This window comes from Mustelus asterias, chromosome 24 (genome assembly GCF_964213995.1).
Source record: "Mustelus asterias chromosome 24, sMusAst1.hap1.1, whole genome shotgun sequence".
Classification (NCBI taxonomy): Eukaryota; Metazoa; Chordata; class Chondrichthyes; order Carcharhiniformes; family Triakidae; genus Mustelus; species Mustelus asterias.
In genome coordinates this window covers 17,724,242-17,745,982 of record NC_135824.1, presented here as the reverse complement: position 1 = coordinate 17,745,982, position 21,741 = coordinate 17,724,242, and the positions used below count along the sequence as shown (strand labels likewise).

Below are 21,741 nucleotides of genomic sequence, written 5' to 3'. Positions count from 1 at the left end.
CCAACTTTCAGTCCCAGCAGTGGATAGGGCCAGAAAATGCCACCCATTGTAAATGTTGTTGCAGCACATCGTTAGTTATTTGGGACTACTAACTAAGTTCAGATCATCAATGGACCTCTTTCATAAGTTAAAAGGTATGATCAACTGCCAATACACAAGAGAATTGTCCATAATACGTTTGAAATGGTTGACTTTCATTATGAAGTAGGGAATCCCTGGGCCTGCTGAGTGACAGGTTGTACAAGTGACTAAGAACAAGGAGAATTTATTCCTCAAGTCTACAATGATGATCCTGATGATGAACGTGGCCATCTCCCAAACAAAATCTTAATTGTTTCATACTTCTAAGTTTGAAGATGAATTGATCAACAAAAATGGCTAAACAATCCTCCTCACTTGCCACCAGGCAAAATATGTAAAATTTTGAGGGAATAAAAAGTTCATAATAAAATAAATTCTGCAGTAAATGCAGTTCCCCAAAAAAGTCAATGTTCTGCGAAGTTAGGTGAGGAATCGTCATGAAGAACCAGAACTTCATGACAATGTTTTTGAAGTCACCATAAGGTCAGAAGCAGCACTAAAGTGCACCTTTAGTTTACAAAACTTTTGTGGAAAAGTTTGCCGTTTACAGAGAAAGGTGAAAGGCGGTTGATTTTCTTTGTAGAGGGAGATTATCCACAGCCTTTGTTACAAGATTCAAATCATAATGTGACTGGGGAGCAATGAAATATTTATTTTTTGATTTCTGAAGAGCCTTCTCACAGTCTGATAGGTACATTTAGAAACCCCAGTGTTATGTGCAGAGAAGGCAAAAAGGATACAAACCACAATTCCAAATAAACTGGCAATATGTAGGTCTAGATGAACAATACTGCCAGGACTATAAAACAAGGAGGCAAGCAGTAAATTGATGATGTGCGTAACTTATTCAAGGTAATTCAGTGTGCATTTCCTTACGCTAATATTAAAACAAATTGGATTAGCATTTAAGAAGTAATTAAGTTGATTTTTTTTTGATAATAAAAGATTTTTAAAAAATAACTTCCCTCCAGTTAGGTTGACATGGAAGATTAATTAAGGCTGGGATTTTCAACTGCTAGTTGGAATTGAGAATTGGTGTGGAGTGTGGCACTGGGTCCTCCCCACCTCTGGAACGTGATTCAATTTTCAAAAGAATGAGAAGCCTGCTCACCTCCAATTAATAGCTCATTTAGGTCCTTGAGGAGTTGTTAAAAGGTTGGCAAGGGTGAGATTTGCAAAGTTGAAATTGCTGAACTCGAAAAATCTGGGTCATGTTAGTCCACAGCTGTGGGGTTCAAAGCAGGCAGGAGTTAAATTTTTTTTCTTAAATTGGGAGCTGGGGGATCTTGCACTGCATTGAGTCCTTTTCTTTTGTATTTGGCCACTTTTGTGTTTGTTGAGCCTATTGGCCCGGAGATGCTACCTGCTCTCTTCTCCAAGGCAGAAGCAGGCCCCATTATGGTTGCCATCTATCTACCTTTGCCGCTGGTGCTCTGCCGACAACACCCGCTTCCTGATAACATAACGCTGAGCTTGCATCTGGCCCAGTTAGGGCATTTACATTTCAAGATCATGTTGCATGAGCAATGAAGCTGCGGTGTGGAGTCGAGATCCACAAATTTTCCAAGCGTTTTTTTCCCCAACCTCAATTTGAAAATACAGCCCCAAGTCTGTATCTACTGTAACAACTGAGATTGCACAATAATAAATGTAATTTCTGTACCCACACGCTCCACTCCTATTTTTTCTTTTTCCTACTTTCCTCTCCTGAAGCTGGGTCATACTTCACTAGCACTAACTCAAAACTCAAGCATTCTTTATACAAAGCTCCAGACAGACTATGTTATGGGCAGGTTTATGACTATGGAGGGGGAGATAGGAGGCAATCACACTCACTCAATGTACAGACAGATGACTACCTTTCCAACAAGGTTCACCGGATACCGTAATCATTCTTAGCATGGTTTATTTCTGTACCCTGCAATGCAATTACCTAGCTCCTTATCCAATTCTTAAGCAATACAAAGTTGCTAATAGAAATGCAAAAATTTAATCTAGTGAAACCTTTTCCATTAGCAGAAGTTAATAAATATGGATGCAAAAATACTAGGTGCAAGTTAATATAGAATAGTACAGTACGATGAATAGAAAGACAATGTGCAAAATATGCACAAAGCAAGTGTATATAGGAACTGAATTTCTATGCCCTTTCTGATTTTGAGTGATATGATTAGTTAAGTTAGAGGTTTGTGCTGCAAATGGACATTGAAAACCCGAATTTCACTGTTAGAGTAAGGTCTGGGCAATTTTAATTCCTGTCCTGAGGGATACATGAGGCATTGGGGGATGGGGTGTGGGAATGCAAATTCTGGAGTTGACCAGAGAGTCAGAAGAAGGGGAGTGCAGAAGAAGCTCAATGATTTCCCTCTAAGGCTTGAGGAGCACTCCTGTTCTTCTTCTCCCACAAGGAAATGGTAGAGAAAATTACAAAGTACCGTAATCATTGGGCATCTTACAGATTGCTTGACTTTCACAATCCAGAGTAAAACCTGCAACCGAGTTTTATCTGAGTTTATCTGCTGGTGGTGCCAAAAATCCAGCAACTGAATTGATGGTAGTTGGGAGCATTTCGGAAACGCAGCCAGAAGCTCCTGACCATCATTTTAACCAACCAATCGCCCCAATGGACAGGCTTAATATCATTCAGGCTCTATTGTTAATACTAAACTGATTGCTTCAACTGAATTAATACAAGTTGACACATCATCATTCGCATCATTTGTGTTAAGCTTTAAACAATCATACCAAACATGTGTCAGATCTTTAAACCTGAAGTACTAATTCCAGAGATAACATTTTTAAAAAGGCAATAACTTTTGTCTTTACCCCCATTTACCTCACTTTGCTTCCTTTTCTTTGTGAATATAAATCTTATGAATGTGTCTTGCAGAATTTCTTGTTTGACCAAAAAGTGCCACAGCCTTTTAACAGGAAAGGTGGAATAATGCCTTGACCTGAAGTAAAATAAACAAATGTGACTTTTGTACATAATAACCAAAACTAAGCCAATAAATTCGGAGTCTAATTTTATTGCAAAAAAAAATTATTGCAACTGTTATTTTATCAGGAATTTCATGATAAGAAATGATTTGTAAGCTAGTTCACTAAACATTTCATGTAAATGCATCATGATTAGAGTACTTACGTTCAGCTTCAAACTGTCAAGGCTGGGAACCCCGGCAGAATTTTATGAGAATGATTCGAAGTGTACAGCTAGAAATGGGAGAGTTGCAGATCTGTTTTTGGGTGAGTTTTAATGCCCAATTCTGTGTACAGAGTGTATGGAAAAATGGTCTAGAACATTTCTAGCTGCTGCAAGCAGTGGGCTGGGCTTAATTTGCCAGCCAGTCTGCAGAACGAGCTATTGCACATGTGCAGACCTCTGATTCTGCACATATGCAATAGCAGAGGTCTGACAGACAGGGAGAGCGCTGTCTGGCCTCTACTGCTGCAGCCAGCCTGAACACAGTCCCTCCCTCACAATCACAGGGGATCACTGTTGATCGCGAGTCCCACACCGCCTGGCAATGCAGCCCCCAAACGATCGAGCACCAGGCTCACTAATGCCATGCAAATCAAAGTTATAATATATTTAAATAATTTATTTATCCTCTCACCCATTTCTGGCGAGAAGCTGACCTCGCCGGAAATCTGGCTCCCGTGAAGTCACGAGAGCTGAGAAATCGGGCATGATCCTGATTTCTTGGCTCTCGTGCGATTTTAGCAGTTCGCTCTGCCCATCAATGGGCAATTTTACTGAACCAGTAAAATCCCGGCCTCCATCTTATTTTCCCTTCCCTAACGTAAGATGCTGAATACAATGGAGCATCCCTACAACAATCAGGTTGAGGACAACTAACTCTGCACAGTACAAGGTCAAACCTGGCTTACAAGGCTGAGACAAGCACTGGATAATTAGACCCAGGAGATTCACTAGTTCAGTATTTGAAGCATTATTTAATGTGGACTATATATTGTGTGGCGCTCAAATTACAAGTCAGAAAAGAGGACTGGTAGCTTTTGGTAGATAAGTCATTAAAATGGCCTGTTCAGTGTTAGCGTGGGCTACAGAAATCAATTGAAATGTTGAGTTATGGAGCTAAAGGTGTCATTCATAATTCTAAGCAGGTAATGTTGAAGTTGTATCGGATCTTGATAATATTGCACCTGTAGGTTTGCTTTGGCCTCTGTATTTCAGGAAAGATCTCGAATTATTAAAAAGTCAGAGCATTATTCCTGAGCTGAGAGCATTGAGTTAGGAAGAAAGACCATTTTCCCTGGGACAGACTCTGGAGACTTGACAGATAAGGTTTTTATGAATTTGGAAAATTTAGATCCAGCAAATTAAATACAAACTTTAACTAGAACTATTCCTGGGATGACAGGGTTGTCCTGTGATGAGAAGCTGAGTAAATTGGGTTTATATTCTCTGGAGTTTAGAAGAATGACAGATGATCTCATTGAAAAATACAGATTATGAGCAACTTGACAGGGTAGATAAGGTCCCCCATGGTCGCCTTATGATGAAAGCAAGGAGGTGTGGGATAGAGGGAAAGTTGGCTGATTGGATAGGCAACTGGCTATCTGATCGAAGACAGAGGGTGGTGGTGGATGGAAAATTTTCGGACTGGAGGCAGGTTGCTAGCGGAGTGCCACAGGGATCAGTGCTTGGTCCTCTGCTCTTTGTGATTTTTATTAATGACTTAGAGGAGGGGGCTGAAGGGTGGATCAGTAAATTTGCTGATGACACCAAGATTGGTGGAGTAGTGGATGAGGTGGAGGGCTGTTGTAGGCTGCAAAGAGACATAGATAGGATGCAAAGCTGGGCTGAAAACTGGCAGATGGAGTTTAACCCTGATAAATGTGAGGTGATTCATTTTGGTAGGACTAATTTAAATGTGGATTACAGGGTCAAAGGTAGGGTTCTGAAGACTGTGGAGGAACAGAGAGATCTTGGGGTCCATATCCACAGATCTCTAAAGGTTGCCACTCAAGTGGATAGAGCTGTGAAGAAGGCCTATAGTGTGTTAGCTTTTATTAACAGGGGGTTGGAGTTTAAGAGCCGTGGGGTTATGCTGCAACTGTACAGGACCTTGGTGAGACCACATTTGGAATATTGTGTGCAGTTCTGGTCACCTCACTATAAGAAGGATGTGGAAGCGCTGGAAAGAGTGCAGAGGAGATTTACCAGGATGCTGCCTGGTTTGGAGGGTAGGTCTTATGAGGAAAGGTTGAGGGAGCTAGGGCTGTTCTCTCTGGAGCGGAGGAGGCTGAGGGGAGACTTGATAGAGGTTTATAAGATGATGAGGGGGATAGAGTGAACGTTCAGAGACTATTTCCTCGGGTGGATGGAGCTATTACAAGGGGGCATAACTGTAGGGTTCATGGTGGGAGATATAGGAAGGATATCAGAGGTAGGTTCTTTACGCAGAGAGTGGTTGGGGTGTGGAATGGACTGCCTGCAGTGATAGTGGAGTCAGACACTTTAGGAACATTTAAGCGGTTATTGGATAGGCACATGGAGCACACCAGGATGATAGGGAGTGGGATAACTTGATCTTGGTTTCAGATAAAGCTCGGCACAACATCGTGGGCCGAAGGGCCTGTTCTGTGCTGTACTGTTCTATGTTAGATATTGTGGTGTTGTTTCCCCTTGCTAGGGAATGTAGAACAAGGTGACACAGTTTCAGGATAAAGGATTGATCATCTAGGGCTGAAATAAGCAAAAGGTTCTTCAAAGGTTTGTGATTCTTTGGAATTCTCTACCCTGAGTTGTGGACGTGCCATTATTAAATATATTTAAGGTGGAGATAAGTCAGATTTTTGGTATCTTCGGGAATCAAGGGACTTGGGGAGCAGATGGAAAAGTAGCGTTGAAGCCCAAGATCAGACGTGGTTACACTGAAAACCAGAGCAGGCTCTACGGCCTGTATGGTCTTCCTTTGCTTCAATTTCTTTGCTGTCTCCTAAAAAAAAAGGACTACTTTTCTATTTCTTTAGCTAATCTGGCAACCATCTATGGTCCAAATCTTCTGATCAGCATCATGACCATGGTGGGACCACTGCATCTAATGCGGATCGGACAGAAATCTGCCCATTTACCTGATTAAAAAAGACCTAAGTTCCAGAAGAATTCCCTCAGTGCAGGAATCCATGCAAAGGTCTGCAAAGATGATCAGTGCAGAAGGCATACCCCCTTTTATGGCATTAGCCGCCATATTCTGGTAAATATTTCAAAGTCTTTTAATGAATTAATCTGGATTAGTGAATGGATGGGTAGGTAGGTGAGGTGGGTGAATGGTAGATGGTTGAGTGGCAAGTTGGGTGAGGTGGGTAAGTGGGTGGTCGGGTAGGCTAGTCAGTTGGTCGGGGGGCAATTGGGTTGTTAGGTCAGGTTGGTGAGGTTAGTTGGTTGGTTGGGAAATTGTCAGATGCAGTCGGGTGGTTGGATTGGGATGGGGTGGGGGATGGATCTATTGTGGAGTTATCCATGTATTATACTTGTTAATCGGCGTTATTTTTCTGAGTAACTATCCAGGTATGTTCATGAATCTGTCCAAAGTCATGCAGGGTCCCAAGCATCAGGGGAATCACCCATTGGAAGCTAAAACTTCTCGGGCAATTCCCAGATAGGTCCAATCATCAGGATTTGTGCAGAGTCCAGATGTGCATCTTCTGTTATACATCCGATTCCCATGATCCAAAGACCGGATTATTATAGCAATTATTTTACATCCTGTGGCCTGTTTCTTTTTCCAGGGATTTAGGACAATAACATCTAATTCTCAATGTTTTGAAAATACCCTAGTGCATTTGTTCTATGCAGAAAGTTTCAGGATACACACTGAAGTTATAGGTAATCAGAGTTATCAAAATATGCATTTGGCTTCACAGAAAGTACTCGGTCATCTTTCCTGTTTGTTCTCTTACTTGAACGGAGTGTTTTCTGGTTCAAGCATTGCTTTGTGCCTCAGAATGGCTGGTCCACCAGCTGCAGAGAAGTCACTCGGGTAGGTGTTAATATAATTTGGAGGTGGGCCTTCAAAGTCTTCCATTTTCGCCTGAAGTAATTGTTGCCAATTTTCTAAAGTCTGAATAACAGCATTACCCAATGGTGATGTCACTGGGAGATCTGTGAACAAAGGGACATTTACTTTGAAGAATACAAAATTGAAAGTCGCTTTTTAAAACTATGTTCACTTCTGATGTAAATATTAGTCTCATAATACAAAGAACAAAGAAAATTACAGCACAGGAACAGGCCCTTCGGCCCTCCAAACCTGCACCAACCATGCTGCCCGACTGAACTAAAACCCCCTACCCTTCTGGGGACCATATCCTCTATTCATATCCTATTCATGTACTTATCAAGACGACCCTTAAAAGTCACTATTGTATCTGCTTCCACTACCCCCCCCGGCAGCGAGTTCCATACACCCATCACCCTCTGTGTAAAAAAAACTTGCCTCGTACATCGCCCTTAAACCTTGCTCCTCGCACTTTAAACCTATGCCCCCTCGTAAATTAAGTAATATTTTGTTTTTCAAGATCAAAGTGAATACTCTAAGGGTGAAATATCTAACTTATTATTCCAATTTTCTGAATGTTTCTTTTTGTTAAGCAGTTTAATCTACATTTTGCAAAATTGCATCTTTATTGTGAAATAATGAACAACTATTAAATAACTTCTTTTAATTTTGCACTTTTCATAAATATTTTGAGTAAATGCCTCGGAGTGTCAGCATAATCTCCATTTGTATTAAATAAAGCTCTTTCCAGCCAGTTTAATCCATGAGATCATTCAAATTGTTTGTTTACAGTAACAATAAACACGCGCAGTGTGTGGTGAACAATAAGCAAGATAAAAATAGGCTTCAAAATGATAGAGCGAGGCTGCTGGAATATGGGCTTCCACCTGGCAAAGTAAATTCAATAAGAAGTCTCACAACACCAGGTTAAAATCCCAACAGGTTTATTTGGTAGCAAAAGCCACGAGCTTTCGGAACAGGCTGTCCCTTCGTCAGGTGGGTGGGAGTTCTGATTACAAACAGGGCACAAAGACACAAACTCAATTTACATGAATAATGATTGGAATGCGAGTCTTTACAGCTAATCAAGTCTTAAAGGTACAGACAATGTGAGTGGAGGGAGCATTAAGCACAGGTTAAAGACTCAGGTTAAACCTGTGCTTAATGCTCCCTCCACTCACATTGACTGTACCTTTAAGACTTGATTAGTTGTAAAGACTCACATTCCAAACATTATTCATGTAAATTGAGTTTGTCTCTTTGCGCCCTGTTTGTAATCAGAACTCCCACCCATCTGACGAAGGGACAGCCTGTTCCGAAAGTTAGTGGCTTTTGCTACCAAATAAACCTGTTGGACTTTAACCTGGTGTTGTTAGACTTCTTACTGTGTTTCCCCCAGTCCAACGTCGGCATCTCCACATCAAAGGAAATTCACAACAGAAAAGCATGAGGTGATACATTTTCATAGGAAGAATGAGGAGAGACAATATGTACCAAAAGTGCAATTTTAACAGGGGTGAAAGAAGGGAGAGACTTGGAGTGTTTGTGCACAGATCTTTGAAGGTGACACAACAGATTAACAAAGAAAGGCATTGTAAATAGAACCAGGAACATATGCCAAACCTGTACAAAACGTCTGTTCTGCTGAAGCTGAAGTATTGTGGCTAATCCTGGGCACACTTTTAGGAAGGACATAACATTTTGGGCGAAGGTACAGCACAGATTTCCAAGAGCGATTTCAGAGATACGGTATTATGGTTATGTGGATAGAGCTGTAGAAGCTGGGATTGTCCTCCATACAGCAGGGAAGCTTTGATGGAGCTGTTTATAATAATTAAGGTATTTGGACAGGGTAAATAAAGAGACACCGTTCCCCTTGGCTGAAGGGTTGATTACCAGACAATACAGATTTAAGACGTTTGGCACAAAAGGTATGTGACATGAGAAAAGCTCTTTTTTAAAAAAATGAAATGAATGGTTAGGACTTGTAATGTACTGCCTTACAGGGTGGTGAATATAAATTGAAAAGCAGTCTCTAAAAGGGAATTAGACAAACACTTGCTGGAGAATAAAATTGCAGGGCAATAATGAAGAGCGGGAAACTGGGACCAACTGGATTGCTGTTCGAAAGAGTTGGCACAGCTCGGATCGGCCGAACAGCCTTCTTCTATACTACAATATTCTATGATCCTATACAAAATGATGAATGTATTAACAATTATTCTTAACAACTGAAAGATGTGCAGATTAAATCTGAAAACTTAATAAAACAAATTTGTCAGAGGGAAATGTTTTTTGATTTTTAGAAAAATGAACTGCACATCATTACAGGTAATGTTTTCCTTTCCTCCCCAAAAGAAAAAAAAATCAGAGTATCTCTTTACCCAAGTAACACCTGAAGGAAAACAGATGCTTTCTACACCTGATTGGATTTCTGTCCCCCTTTATAACTCCAGTAGAAGGTGTAGATGTCCAGGACCACAAACGTCAGTATGTTAGTAGCCGATTATCCTAGCTACATACACCTCACGTTACTTGATGCCCGTAGACAGAATTGAGAGCTTTCAAGGTAGAAAAGTGTTTTAATTCTTTATAACTGCTGAACATTGCAAAGGAGTCATGCATTTGGATTTTGGCAAGATTAAAACTAGCAGTTGCTTTATGGATTGTAAACGTTTACTACTTTGCTATGAAATAAACAGCTTTTAAAATCTGTTCCCAATACTTCAAATTAAGCTGCTTTCAAGTATTAAATCATGTTATAATTTTACACCTATCCTTAAATGTTTAAAAATCATATAATATAACCATAGATAAAATACTTTAAATCTTTTAATAGTTCAGTATTACCTTCCTCCACACAAAGCCCTTTATTACAAAAGGAGCAATAAGTTAAATACTAGTTGCTCAAGAATTGTAAATAGTAATCTTTTAAAGCTTATTAAACTCAAGATTATGGTTTTGTTTCATATGTAGGTTAATTTGTTCTAAATTTTACACCATAGCTCAACAGAGAAGTATCATACCTGCAAACTCCAATCCTGCAATAGGAAAGAAATTCCTCACATTGTTCAGTGCAAGCTTGACCATTCCTAAGCGTATCAGTGCCCAACTGTAAAGTAAATGCAAACGGTTTGACCAGATACAAGCTTCTTTTACAAACATCAACACTGGGGCTAAAAGGAGAATCCCAACTAGATCCATCCTACCTGCTGAGTAACTCAAATTAAGTAAATTATGGAGAACTTTTTTTTTAACGTGGATCCACTGTAAACAATAAGAGGACACAGGTGCATCTTTAGTTGAGTTTTAGGGTTGGGCTCACCCAGCTGAATCCATTTGGCCCTGGGAATCTCCTTTATAGCGTTGCAAATTCTTATCTGATAAACGCCAGCACTTATAAGTTTCTGGCTCCAACTCCACCAACCTTCCTGGGTGCCTGATCAAGTCACAGTAGAGGTACAAAGCTTTACTCTAGGGCTCAATAATAAGATGAATTCACTATTCTACATTCAAACATGAAGCCTCTGGAACATTATCATGTCCCTATCTTCCATTTTCCTCGCTGCTTAAACCCCAATTGCTGTCAGTGTAGAGGCCTAGGAAATAGGAAGGGTATCAAGATTCACAAAGTTAGTGACTGGTGAGAACATCATTTACTTGTATTAGAAGGGGGAAACACTTGAATGGAAAGAACAAAATAGGAAGAACTCCCCTACATTTCATTCACCCCAAAACTGATTTGTGAAATACACATTGTATAAACATAGCTATTTTAAGCAGCTAAACAAACAATTCTGCAGTGACTTGCTGTCTATTGGTTTATAACACCAGGTTAAAGTCCAACAGGTTTATTTGGTAGCAAAAGCCACTAGCTTTCGGAGCACTGCTCCTTTGTCAGGCGAGTGGGATTTCAGTTCACAAACAGGGCATATAAAGACACAAACTCAATTTACAAAATAATGGTTGGAATGTGAGTCTTTACAGGTAATCAAGTCTTAAAGGTACAGACAATGTGAGTGGAGAGAGCATTAAGCACAGGTTAAAGAGATGTGTATTGTCTGCAGACAGGACAGTTAGAGAGATTTTAGTGAGACAAAATCTCACTAACTGTCCTGTCTGGAGACAATACACATCTCTTTAACCTGTGCTTAACGCTCTCTCCATTCACATTGTCTGTACCTTTAAGACTTGATTACCTGTAAAGACTCGCATTCCAAACATTATTTTGTAAATTGAGTTTGAGTCTTTATATGCCCCGTTTGTGAACTGAAATCCCACTCACCTGACGAAGAAGCAGCGCTCCGAAAGCTTGTGGCTTTTGCTACCAAATAAACCTGTTGGACTTTAACCTGCTGTTGAGAGACTTCTTACTGTGTTTACCCCAGTCCAACGCCGGCATCTCCACATATTGGTTTATAATGCATAGATTTAAATATCTGTTGAAGTATTTGTACTGCATAAAGGATCCTTTTAACTAACCTGTAAGAGTTGGGGTCTGAATGCTCTTGTAGCTGAGTGTCAGAAATAAAAGCATCATCTTCATCGTCATCATCATCACTAGGGATACTTTCATCAGAGTCGTACATAAATCCACTCTCGGATGGATGTAGGAATGGCTTAAAGCACAAATACAACAAGGGATTGAAATAGCATTGGGGAAAGAATGTAGAAAGCATGGCAGTTAACAGTATTTGTGCTCTCTTGGTTAAATTCAATAATTATGGCTTCAATGAACTTTTTGCTCTACTATTCTGCGGCTGCTTTTATACAGTCAGAGACATTTGGGCGGAGAAATCTATTGGTGTAGCACTACTTCTGACACTACGCAGGTAGCAGCCCTGGCCTGGGGTGATGGAGCACTAAGCAGGCTTATCTTTATTATGAGAAGGCTGAAATAAACATTCATGGTATGATAAATCAATCAAAATTTTAGTGGATTGTCAGAGAAACTGGTGGCATAGCGGTACTTTCACTGGATTAGACTCTGGTAATGTTCTGGGGACCAGGGTTTGAATCCTGAATTTGAATCTGGAATTAAAAGTCGAATGATGACCATGAAACCACTGTCGATTGCCCTCAACTGGTCTGACCTACATGTGACTCCAGACGAACAGCAATGTAATTGACTCTTTAATGCCTAGCAAGCCACTCAGTCGTAGCGAGCTGGTGAAAAGTATCAAAGGAATGAAACCAGATGAACCACCTTGCATTGATCCAAGCACCAGAACGACAATGGCAAACTCAGCCCTGTCAACTCTGCAAGTTCTTTTTACTAACATCTGCGGACAGCTGGCTCACAGACTAATCAAGCAACAGCCTGACATAGTCACCCTCATGGAATCACACTTCCAGACAATGGCCCAGACAGACAGATCCAGCAGAGGTGGCGGCGCAGTGGCTTGCAGTCAGGAGGAAGTTGCTCTGGGAGTTCTCAACATTGATTCCGGACCCCATGAAGTCTCATTGGTAGGAGGAAAAATGTGGGCAAGGAAGCCTCCTGCTGATTACGATGTAGCACTCCTGCTCAACTGACGAATCAGTATTCCATGTTGAACATCACTTGGAGGATGCACTGAGAGTGGCAAAGCCATAGAACGTACTCTGGGTGTGGGACTTCAATGTCCATCACTAAGCATGGCTTAGTAGCACCTCTTCTGACTGAGCTGGTCAAGTCCTAAAGGACATAGCTGGTAGACTGGGTCTTCAGCAGGTGGTGAAGCAACCACAAGAGAGAGAAACATACTTGACCCCATTGTCATCAACCTCCCTGCCGCCGATACATCTGTCCATGATAGTATCAGTAACAGTGACCACCGCACAGTCCTTGTGAGACAAAGTTGCATCTTCACATTGGGGAATACCCTCCATTGTGCTGTGTGGCACTACCACCATGCTAAATGAGAAAGATTTCAAACAGATCTAACAGCTCTAGAGTGGACAACTACGAGGTGCAGTGGACCATCAGCAGCAGCAACAGAATTGTACTCAAAGACAATCTGTAACCCCATGGCCTGGCACATTTCCCACTCTACCATTACCCCAAACCAGAGGATGAACCCTGGTTCAATGAAGAGTGCAGGAGGGCATGCCAGAAGCAGCACCAGGCATACCCTAAAAATGATGCATCAACCCAGTGTAGCTACAACACAGGACTACTTGCGTATCAAACAGTATAAGCAGTAAGTGATAGAGCTAAGTGATTCCACAACCAACAGACCAATCTAAAGTCTGCAGTCATACCATGGTGGTGGTGGACAATTAAACAATTCATGGGAGGAGGCTCCACAAATATCCCCATCATCAATGATAGGGGAGCCAAGCCCTTCAGTGCAAAAAATGAAGCAGAAGTGTCAAGTGGATGATCCATCCCGCTTCTTCCAGAGATGTCAGTCTTCAGCCAATTCAAATCAGTCTATGTGATACCAAAAACTGGCTGAAGGCACTGGATACTACACAGGCTGTGGACCCTGACAATAATCCTGCAAAGTACAGAAGGCTTGTGCCCCAGAACTACCCGTGCTCCTAGTCAAGCTGTTCCAGTACAGCTAGAACACCGGTATCTACCCAGCAATGTGGAAAATTACCCATGTAAGTGATACACAAAAAGCAGGACAAATCTAACCCAGCCAATTACCTCCTCACCAGTCCACTCTCAATCATGAGCAACGTGATGGAAAGGGTCATCAACAAAGCTATCCAGCGGCACTTTCTTAACAATAACCTGCTCACTGACAACTCAGTTTGGGTTCCGCCAGGGCCATTCAGCTCCTGAATTACAGCCTTGGTTCAAACATAGACATTGAGCTCCAGAGGCCAGATGAGAGTGACTGCCCTTGACAATCAAGACTGTATTTGACCAAACGTGATATCAAGGAGCCTTAGCAAAACTGGAGTCAATGGGAACTAGAGGGAAAACTCTCTGTGGGTTGGAGTCACACTTAGTACAAAGAAAGACGGTTGTGGCTGTTGGAGGTCAGTCATCTCAACTCCAGGCCATCACTGCAGGAGTTCCTCAGGGTAGTATCCTAGGCTAAACCATCTTCAGCTGCTTCACCACCTTCCTTCCATCAAAAGGTCAAAAATAAGGATGTTCACTGATGATTGCACAATGTTCAGCTCCATTCACGACTCCTCAGATACTGAAGCAACCTATGCCCAAATGCAGCAAGACCTGGACAATATTCAGGCTTTGCTTGACAAGTAATATTTGTGTCACCTACATGCCAGGCAATGACCACCTCTAGCAATAGATAATCCAAACATCACCCCTTGATATTCAATGGTAATACCATTCCTGAATCCACACTATCAACATCCTGGGGGTTACCACCGACCAGAAACTGAACTAGATTAGCTATTTAAATACTGAGGCTACAAAGGCAGGTCAGAGACTAGGAATCCTGAGGCAAGTAACTCACCTCCTGACTCACCAGAGACTGCCCACAATCTACAGAGCACAAGTCAGGGGTGTGATGGAATACTCTTCCCTTGCCTGGATGACTGCAGCACCAACAACACCCAAGAAGCTTGACGCAATCTGTAATGTCCCAACTATGTTAGAGGTTGTGGGTTTTACCAGAAAAGAAAAAGACGTTTGCACACGTGGATTCAAACTAACAAACAGGTTTTATTAAAAGAGATGTTCTCTGCTCTGCATAGAATACAAAACTAAATATAAAAAAACAGCCTGCGGCAACAGCCTAATGACATCACCATCAAATCACGTGATCAACTCTTAAAGCAACCTGCAACCCCTTTAAATATATAACACAATCCAGGATAAAGCAGCCTGTTTGATTGGCACCGCATCCACAAACATTCACTCCTTCCACCATCAATGCACAGTGGCAATGGTGTGTACTATCTACAAGATGCACTGCAGCAACTAACCAAGGTTCCTTAGACAGCACCTTCCAAACACCACTACCATGCAAAAGAACAAGGGCATCCGAAACATGGGAACACCATTGTTAGAGGGATTCAGAAAACCCTGGGATTTAAAAATGAATAAGATAACTAAAAAGGGGAAATTAACTTAGAATAAGGACCACAATGTGCCTTATACTTATTTTATACAAAAGGTACTACTTGCAAAGACACACACATAACTCCTGTCATAGAAATTAAACATGCATTTTAGATTTAAACAAGTATTTTTGAATGTATTGTGCACCTTGGTCAAAATGAAACTGCCCTGGAGCATAATGGGAAGAGAATTAACACAGGCCAAATTCTTTGGGAACAATCAGCCACAGAATTGTTATGTTATCAGAAGAACATCATTGAGAGTGCAAATTCTCATACTTTAGAAAATGAATAGAAGTATTCACAAAGTATTCAATTCCTACTGATAATAAGGCAGAACAAGACAGTGGGAATGTCACCTTTTCAACTCTGTGGCTTACGGTGAGAAAGCAACCTTTGAACCTTATGGATTTACGTAAGTGATGTTGCTTAGTAACAGTGGGTAGGAACTTCCGGGTCCTATTGACCAATGAATCCCTAATTCTGCTAGAAGAGAGGAAGCAATTGGCCAAGGTAAATGTGTACTAATGCGATTGGAGCATCCAGTTAGGATGACAGGGCAGGCGGGAGAAGTGAATTCCAAAAAATGTATAACCATTTTGCCACTGCATTGTAAACTTCAGAAAGGCGTTTTCGTGTCTGGCTACCTTTCTCCTGACATGTGTTGGTCAATAAAAAACGTCTTTAACCAGCATAATGTCTTTCGCGAGTCTTTGTATTTAGCTGGGTTCAGCTCAATACTTTGCATCTGAGAGAAAACACCCGCTTCAACCACCACTTGGAAGTTCCTCACCATTGTAACTTGGAAATATATTGCCATTCCTTCACTGCCTGGGTCAAAATCCTGGAACTCCCTCCCGAATAGGTGTACCTACACCACATGGGCTGCAATAGTTCAAGGCGGCAGCTCACCACCACCTTCTCAAGGGAAATTACGGATGGGCAGTAAATGCAGCCTATCCAGCAACACCCACGTCCCTTGAATGAATTAAAAATATAATAAAATAGCGACAGTACATTTAATTATGTTGCTTTTACCTTGGCTACAAAATAATCCCACATACTGAGCTCAGGTGGGATAAATTTTTCTTTGTATGATGGTCTCTCTGCAGGTACAGGTGGTGGCGCTGTAGTTTCCTTTACTGGTCTACCAGGAACCAACATCTTCATGTTAAATCTCCGTCGATATCGATCAATGTCCTCCGGAGGAACTGTTCAGAGCAATGTGATAGATATGCTGAGAGAAATCTTTGGCTGTGTGGTTGCCTTTATAGATAATAATGGCTGACCTAAACGCAAACAGCTCAGTTTAGCACTGTCCACTCAAGATCCTTGGATTAGTGTCCAAAAGAAAAACACTGGACTGGTGTCTCTGTACCAGACATTCAACAGGCTTCGTTAAAACTTGACCAGTACCATACTCAAATGTAGGTCTAAGTTGTACATCGTCCTAATTATAAATACCGTTTATTTCAATCCCATAAACACAGGATTTATTCAAAATAAATCAGAAACTTTAAATGTGATCATACATAGAAAGCAGGAAAGTAAGCAAATGGTTCCACACAAATCTTCCTTCAAGTGTGAAAGGGGAGCATGCATTGATCAGTTGATGCAACAGCTGATAAGCAGTGTAAGTTCAATTAAAATCTTTATTTTGCACAAATTCAAAAATCTACACAGCTATATTTGAAATTCATTTATATTGCTTATATCTTGAGTGCGGTCTCAAAACTTATTCCAGTATAAAAATAAACTTTAAAGAAGGTTTATCAACATTTCAAAGTTGAAATCAGCATTACATCAGTAGTTAAAACTTGAATTAATGGAGAGTAAATTTGGAATGGCTGTCGTACCTGTATTTGACCCAATATAGCCAGTTATCTGCAAGTGGTGTTAAAATTACCCAGCGAATTTTAGTTTACAGATCACAGCAAAATTGCATGTGTTTATAAAACAGCGAGGTTAGATAATTTTGTTAATTCATTATAGCTCTGCTATTATGATCAAGCACCACTAAATCTCTCAATTAGGTCAGCCTTGCACTACACTCCAAATTATGCTATTTTTAATCTTATGTTAATTACAGAGTGATATCTTTTTCCAAACGAGATATGAAAAGCTAATCAATAAAGTGTATTCTTACAAGAAAATGCAGCTTTGAGATTAGACACCAGCTTTAGGGAAGTTTAAATCTGTTACCATTTTTCTGAAATGTAGCTTTATTTACAGATCTACAGCATGTTTGGGAAGAGGAAAAAGGAAGAAGAAAGTTACTCACAGGGCAGGAAATGTTCAAAACGAAAAGAAAAAGCACGCAAAACTCCACAGCAACCAACACTATGCTACCACTCACCATCCAGTCCTGGTGTGTGTTGTGTCCCAGTCTCACAGCTGGGAGACACAGGCACAGCTACAGGTTCTGTCTTCAAGGCAACAATTTGATCCAAATTGGGTACAGCTGAAACATTTGGTTCACCTGCACCATAAATTAAGCTTTTATTTAAAAATACCTGCTACTCAAATTTAAATGGCAGTTAATTCCACAAAGGTGGTGCTGTGACGGGCGTTATATTTGCCAAACAGTACTTGGTAACTGAAGAATTTTTGTTTTAAATGACAAATACATTTAATAATGTTCATAGAATTCCTACAGTGCAGGAGGAGGCCATTCAGCGCATTGAATCTACACCGACCACAATCCCACCCAGTCCCTACCCCCATAGCCCCACGTATTAACCCTGCTAGACCCTCTGACAATAAGGGCCTGATTTTACCATTTTGATTCGAAGTGCTGAATCTGGGCGTAATGCAGATCCGACTTAGAAATCTGCTTTCAGGCGACCCCATACGCACTTGGCCTGAAAAACAATCGCAGGTCCCATTCGCGCTGTGGGCGGGGCTTAGCGCGGCCGAAACGGTCGGAGCTCTGAACTGCGCATGCGCAGTCAGAAAGAAATTTGAAAAGGCGCGCCCGTGTCAGATCGCTCCCGGGCCGCAGAAAGCGGAGAAAGCGGCCCAAGAACGAAAAGCGGGAACGATGGCCCCCACAGACATCACCCCACCACCACAACATAACTGTCCCCCTTATCCACCCACCCCACTGCTACCCAGACCGATCATGATCCCTGCCCCCTTCCCCCTGCCACTGATCGCCCGCAGAGTGGCAGCGGACCCCCCTGGCCCCCTCCCCCCCACCAGAGATCCATCTGCCCCCCCCACCAGAGATCCATCTGTCCCCCCCACCAGCGATCCACCTGCCCCCCCACCAGAGATCCACATGCCCCCCCCTACTGATCGCTAACAGAGTGGCAGTGGATCCCCCTACCAGAGATCCATCTGCCCCCCCCCACCAGAGATCCATCTGCGCCCCCCCCCACCAATCGCCCACAGAGTGGCAGTGGACCCCCCCGCCCACCCCTCCACCAGAGATCCATCTGGCTTCCCCCCCAGCAGTGAGCAATCAGGCCTCTCCCCCCCCCCCCGACTAGAGATACATCTTACACACCTCCCTCCTCTCCCCCGCATCCCCCTGAGAATGGTCTGGCCTCACTCATTCTCCCCCAGAGAATGGTCTGGCCTCACTCATTCTCCCCCAGAGAATGGTCTGGCCTCACTCACCACCAACCCCCCCCCCCCCCCCCCCGAGGAACATCTGACCCGCCTCCTCCCCCCCCCCCCACCACCAGACAACGATCGCCCCCCCCCTCCCCCAGAGATACATCTGACCCGCCTCCTCCTCCCCTCCCCCCCAACCAGACAACGACGTGGCCTCACTCCCCTCCACCCCCCCCCAACCAGAGAATGATCTGGCCCGCCTCCCTCCCCCCTCCACCACTGATGAGAGTCAGGGAGCCGTTGGAAGCACTGAACGCGCCTCTTCAGCAGCTGGAGCGCCCGATTCAGACTTTTATTTAGCAGGTCCATTACGGCGCGGTTCCGGATCAGCAAACGCAGTGGTAAAGGGGGAAATGCTGATAAAGTTGGGCCGGCAGTTCATTAATTCAATTGAAATGCATGCAAATGCATTTAAATCACCATTGTGCCCGTTTCGAGCGCGAATCAGATCGCCGTCATTCCCGGGTTTCGGTAAAGTGGCAATCTGTGCGGATGTGGATCGCGTTAATGGCCTCACACCTGACTTTACCACGTTTTCGCGCCTACCATGGCCAATCAACCTAACCCGCACATCCTTGGGCTGTGGGAGGAAACCGGAGCACCCGGAGGAAACCCACGCAGACACGAGGGGAATGTGCAAACTCCACACAGACAGTGACTCATGGCGGGAATCGAACCCAGTGCCCTGGCGCTGTGGGGCAGTAGTGCTAACCATTGTGCTACCGTGCCGCATTCAATGTTACACTGAATGAAGCTAAACAACTGTACCCTTTTAAAAGAGAACCTAAAAAGTCAATGGTTATCTAATCAATAAATACTGTTCATTATTAATGGATTGGGCTGAGGAAGGGTTGAAGGTTATATTGTTACTCTGAGTATAGATATTTTCATATTGGAAAAACATGTGAAACTCACCATCACAGATGTGATTTAGAAGCTATAGGCATTGGAAATTAAGTATTCTATGTAAAAGAATCTAAAAAGGCAAAATAAAGCGCAAGGCTTGCTTTCCCAGAACTGTAAAAATAATCTCAAAAATTATAAATAATGTACAATTATAAAACATTCAGCACCATCAATAGCAATGCAACAAATGAAACCCAGTAAGGGGCATAAAATAATTAAGTACCGACATTCATGGATCTCCCCCATGTTAAGAGTGCATGAAGAAAGGGAGGACAGAGTATGCTGAATACGACTAATATACACTTGGATGTGGTGCAAGAATCAAAACCTAGCAACATAAGACAGAACCCTGTTACCCCCTGCCCCTCCGCCACCAATTAATCGCAGTTTTAAAATTAATAATTGATTTTTCAATTGCCTTATTTATTTAAAGTTTATTTATTAGTGTCACAAGTAGGCTTATATTAACACTGCAATGAAGTTACTGTGAAAATCCCCTAGTCGCCACACTCCAGCGCCTGTTCGGGTATACCGAGGGAGAATTTAGCATGGCTAATGCACCTAACCAGCACATCTTTTGGGCTGTGGGAAGAAACCGGAGCACCTGGAGGAAACCCATGCAGACACGGGGAGAACCTGCAGACTCCACACAGACAGTGACCCAAGCCGGGAATTGAACCCAGGCCCCTCGCACTGAGGCAGCATTGCTGACCACTGTGCCACCGTGCCGCCTCTCGAGGATTTGAGGACGAGGGTTGGACGAGTTTTCCAAACATTTGATGTGGACAAGGGTTCCAAACATTTTCCATGTTAAATGTGCAATATAAACGAAAGTTGTGTTGCTGATATTTTACAGGAACTTGACTTACCTGGTGTAAGTTCTGGTCGTTTTTTAGGCTTTATTATTGTTTTCGCACCTCCTCCAAATACAGCCGCCCAGGTTCGATTATTTAGTGGATGAGCAACTAATCGAAAAAGCTCTTTGCTATCTTGAGTTGCAAGACCGTGGATCAAAAGACTTAGATAGACACCAATCACTGCCTCACAAAGCAACACGTTCAATTTGGGTTGATCTTCTTCCTGAGCGGTTCCAAGAAGATTAATCAGTGATGAAACACCTGAAACAAACAAATTATACATTTTATTAAATAGTTAAGTGGGAATAAAGCATTCTAGTAGATTAATGGAGTAGATGCCATCTTGTTCATACATATCTAGAAGGGAAAATACAAGGTTTGTCTTTGATTAAGGTTTTAATCTTGTACCACATTCTTCCATCTTACCAGGCCAATGTGAAGGTGAAGAATTTGGAGTCACATGCTCTTCGATGCTTTCAGTCCGCAGTCTACGTCTTTCACCTAACAGAAGTCCCTGATAAACCATTCCTGTAAACAGGTTTGTAGCTGTTTGACTGTTAAAAGAAAAACATAATTTATAAAGTCCTGTCCATAAACATTTAAAAATGTTTTATTAGTGTCACAAGTAAGCTTACTGTGAAAATCCCCTAGTCGCCACACTCCCGCGCCCATTCAGGTACACTGAGGGAGAATTTAGCATGGCCAATTCACCTAACCAGTACGTCTTTCAGACTGTGGGAGGAAACCGGAGCACCCGGAGGAAGCCCAGGTAGACATGGGGAGAACGTGCAAACTCCACACAGTGGCCCAAGCCGGGAATCGAACCCGGGTCCCTGGCACTGAGGCAGCAGTGCTAACCACTCTGCCACCGTGCTGCCCTGGAGACAAACGTCTGTTTGTCCATTCCAAAATCACTCCTATATAGAAACCAACGTGATGATATTCATTGAAACTCTGATTATAGATTTTGATTAGTCATGGAATAGCATAGATCAGTTAATTAGATCACAGAGAAACATTATCTTTTGAGAAGATGTCTTGCAGTAAAACCTATTTAACCATTCTACCGCCACTATATAGTTTGAAGAGCATCACTACAATGAATAAATTTACCTGTAGCTGTGGCTATCACATAGAGATTGGTAAATACAGGCTGAAAGTGAAGCAGCCAAAGTGTGCAGAATGAAAACCTAATAGAAAATGCAAAATGTTCAAACGTTATA

General features: G+C 42.3%; 1 protein-coding gene across 4 annotated transcripts in view; it reads right to left on the bottom strand.

Annotated features, from left to right (window-relative positions):
• dmxl2 (Dmx-like 2) overlaps positions 1 to 21,741 on the bottom strand; it is a 143,694-nt gene that overhangs the window by 30,483 nt on the left and 91,470 nt on the right. For 2 of the 4 annotated variants that reach the window (XM_078241347.1, XM_078241348.1), the window contains exons 26-33: positions 21,632 to 21,708; positions 20,945 to 21,072; positions 20,531 to 20,779; positions 16,176 to 16,348; positions 11,592 to 11,728; positions 10,136 to 10,221; positions 7,012 to 7,213; positions 2,918 to 3,035 (exon numbers count right to left, since the gene is read on the bottom strand). In XM_078241347.1, the coding sequence (XP_078097473.1) occupies positions 2,918 to 3,035; positions 7,012 to 7,213; positions 10,136 to 10,221; positions 11,592 to 11,728; positions 16,176 to 16,348; positions 20,531 to 20,779; positions 20,945 to 21,072; positions 21,632 to 21,708 (1,170 nt within the window). Of the gene's footprint in view, positions 1 to 2,907; positions 3,036 to 7,011; positions 7,214 to 10,135; positions 10,222 to 11,591; positions 11,729 to 16,175; positions 16,349 to 17,493; positions 17,617 to 20,530; positions 20,780 to 20,944; positions 21,073 to 21,631; positions 21,709 to 21,741 lie in introns of all 4 variants that reach the window. The other 2 variants (XM_078241350.1, XM_078241349.1) reach the window with 2 other exon arrangements.